Source organism: Aplysia californica, unplaced genomic scaffold (assembly GCF_000002075.1).
Source record: "Aplysia californica isolate F4 #8 unplaced genomic scaffold, AplCal3.0 scaffold00553, whole genome shotgun sequence".
NCBI lineage: Eukaryota > Metazoa > Mollusca > Gastropoda > Aplysiida > Aplysiidae > Aplysia > Aplysia californica.
Genome location: NW_004797823.1, coordinates 340,652 through 344,082, shown reverse-complemented (window position 1 = coordinate 344,082; position 3,431 = coordinate 340,652). Strand labels below are relative to the sequence as shown.

General features: G+C 42.3%; 1 protein-coding gene across 1 annotated transcript in view; it reads right to left on the bottom strand.

Annotated features, from left to right (window-relative positions):
- Positions 1-3,431, bottom strand: part of LOC101855132 — a gene marked incomplete in the record, with an annotated part of 29,036 nt that overhangs the window by 22,694 nt on the left and 2,911 nt on the right. Inside the window, 2 exon segments of the mRNA XM_013087174.2 lie at positions 120-256; positions 2,262-2,385. Coding sequence (XP_012942628.1) covers positions 120-256; positions 2,262-2,385 — 261 coding nt within the window.

Below are 3,431 nucleotides of genomic sequence, written 5' to 3'. Positions count from 1 at the left end.
ATAGATAGATAGATAGATAGATAGATAGATAGATAGATAGATAGATAGATAGATAGATAGATAGATAGATAGATAGATAGATAGATAGAGAACTTTAAGAAAGACCCATGTGGTCTCACCGGAGAAGTAATGGGTTACTTTGACAACCTCCACCTGGCTGTTATTGACTCGCCAAAGCTGACAGGATGTGTACTGGTCGACTGTCATCCCACGAATAGAGCCTTGGTTTCCCTTTGTCACCACGATATTTTTTCCCCTGAAAAAGGATATAAGACAGTTTTAGTTTTAGTGGGAGTTTTACGGCACTTTTAAACACATAGGGCAATTAATATATAAGTGCGGAAGAGTAGAGGTGGTACTAGATAGTAACATACAAAGAACAGAAGAAGGAGAAATAAGGGCAATAGATGTCTGACAGGAAAGGAACAACCCAAATCAGAGCACCCGCTCGCCACTCCCATAGAATAGAGTAAACATGCTTAGGAGGTCACTTGCTTATAACGACCAAAATTGTTAACGACCACTCCAAAGGAACAATTGTTCATTTTTTCTAAGTGTTTGATAAACGTCTCTTTGCCTATTTACTATTGCTGTCCGCGCTCGGATGCTAAAGATGATTCATGGCCTGTTTGTGTCATTGTAAGTTGTAGGCACTCTCGACCTTACTGCTTCAACGTCCATTTCTTCTTTCAGAGTGGAATAATAACTTATACGTATTTCTTCACTTAGGGGGGTATACATGTGATAACTTATTTCATATCATATTAAATTATTCTACACCTCGTAGAATTAATCAGCTGTCATTGATTGTTTGGAGCGAAAGAAGATCAATAGTTTTGTTGTTGTTGTTACTGTTGCTGTTGTTGTTTTTGTTGTTGTTGTTGTTGTTGTTGTTGTTGTTTTTGTTGTTGTTGTTGTTGTTGTTGTTGTTTTAGTACTGTGTGACGGCTGCGAGATCACCTCGTACTTGGATATCTGTCCCGGGAATTATTTCTTTCCAGAGAATGTCAGTGAGCTTTGTTTCGGTAGCGCCATTGATTTAATCCAACGTCTTCTAGTTGTTGACCCTCAAGCTCACTACTTGGCTACCGACGTCCTGCAGCATCCTTTTCTGACCGCAAACGTGAGTGGTGACGTCGTCAACATCACCGCCATCCTCATCACTGATTGGCAATTGAAACTGACCATAGATAACCTACTCTCGTGGACTTGTTTATAAAACAGAATATCGAACTGTCGGGGAGCATACGCTAGATTTTCTTTCTGATCTGGAGGCCCATTGGTTGATAGATTGATGAAGGTGAATAATGGTTCTTGGGGTGGATGGATTTCCCATTGGACTGTTAATTAACTTTAAAATTGCCTACAGGGTTCTGAAAATGTGTAAGGGTAGGTAAATAGTGTCCTTTAAAATTCAAGTCGTTTTCAGACCCTGGATCCTTTTCTGGACCGTATTGTTACTGTTTCTGCTACGGGTGTCAGTTCCAAGTGTACCCAGGACTACAGTCTACACAGCCCTCGATGCCATGCCCACCGTGATAACACACCATAGGGAAGACAAGGATAATTAAGGGAAAAGGAAATACATGTATATGTATACCTGACTGTATACATGTATTGGCCACATTCTTCATCGTCTCATTCCATCTCACCACCACCGTAATCCATTCAAATAAAATTAAATACACTTTAAAGTATGTGTTTCATTTTATCTGTTTGTTGGTTTTCTTTTGATTATTATTTCAGAACAAACGTACATGTGACTGTCTATTTGGCTTCCACTGCCATTTCTTTTTTTTTCCACCCTAGTTTTCCCCGTCCTGAGCATCACTGTGTACGTTTTCTTGTCATTATTCTTTAACTCTTTCTGTACCATGCACTGACACAGTAGCCTTTTCATAATACACTATTTCATTATCCGTCGAGAATTCTTGATGTAAAAAGAGGTGGTATCTCTTTGGGGAGGATTCTGGGAGGTCGGACTGCCTCGCCCGCTACCCAAGAGAGGCGGTTGCTCTGGCGAAGAGCACGCTCTTCGGGGCTCCCAACATTTCGAACGGATAGGCTACCACACACACACACACAACAACAACAACAACAACAACAACAGCAATGGCAACCTAAGTTACATCACCATCACCATCACCATCATCACCACCACCGCCATCTTTACCACCACCAACAACGATAGCAACCAAATGTACACCACCACCACCACCACGATTACCGCCACAAACTACGAAGTATGTCGTGCTACTCACGGAAACCCAGATGGTCCAGTCATTCGCAACATTGCCAGTGGCTCCTGTATCTTCCCATCTGCTTTGACCCCACCAACGTAGAAGGACTGTGGTGCGCTCTTTATATCTTGCACTGTGCATTTGCCTGTGTAATCATCATCATCACCATTTACATTGTTTTAATTACGATAAGAAAAAACAACAAACAACAAAAATCATCATCATCATCATCATCATCATCATCATCATCATCATCATCATCATCATCATCATCATCAACATCATCATCATCATCATCACCGTTGTCGTTCTGGTTTAGTGATATGGGTGTTGTCTTTTTTTTCGTTTATTTTTTTTTCGTCGTCTATGTTTGTTTTTTCTCTCCAATCTCCACCCCTTCCCCCCTTCTAGTCTAGTTTTATTCCTTTTCCTCTTGTCTCTCCACCTCCTCCTCCCCTCCTCCTCCTCCCCCTCCTCCTCCTCCTCCTCCTCCCCCGTGCGCGCGTACCTTTTCTTCGCCCCAGTTATTTCTTTCTGTCTTCGGCATTTCCCAAGAGCTGTACAAACCTTTCCTCCTTTCTTCTTTTTTTTCCTTCTCTTTTTAATGTGTTATTATTTGAATCTAGACGCGGTCGTATTCTCTCTCCCCCCCCCCTCCTTCCACATACACACACTCCCTTCCAGTGGCTTTCTTCAAACTTTTTTGTTCCCCTTTTTCTTTTTATTCCGTGCACATTTCTCTGTCCCCTCCTCGACATTTTTCTAGAGAGCTGTGCGCCAACTTAAAAAAAAAAAAATTATTTACGTATTATTCCAAAGTGTTACCTCCACCACCACAGGTTTTTTTTCTAGACCCTCTACCCCTTTACTTCAAGATGATGTCGTCTCGCCTTTGATGGGCGCCTTGTGATTTATATTTTTAAGGGGTGGCGCACGATCCCGGAGTGCGCTTTGAACACCATACCATGTTCAGGGGTCTGTTCGCCAGTCAATCTCGCTCCAGCCACGGAACAATTCGGCCTTAGTGTCGGGGGAAAGCGGGTTTGAAACCCCGGGTGTCTGCTTGATTTACTGCTGCTGGCTGTTGGATAATTCAAGCACCATTACGTCCTGACTGCTGCTTGTCACAAATAAGGGGGGTGGTGGGGTTTTATTTGTTTGGTTTTTTTTTTTTGGTTGGGGGGTGTTACG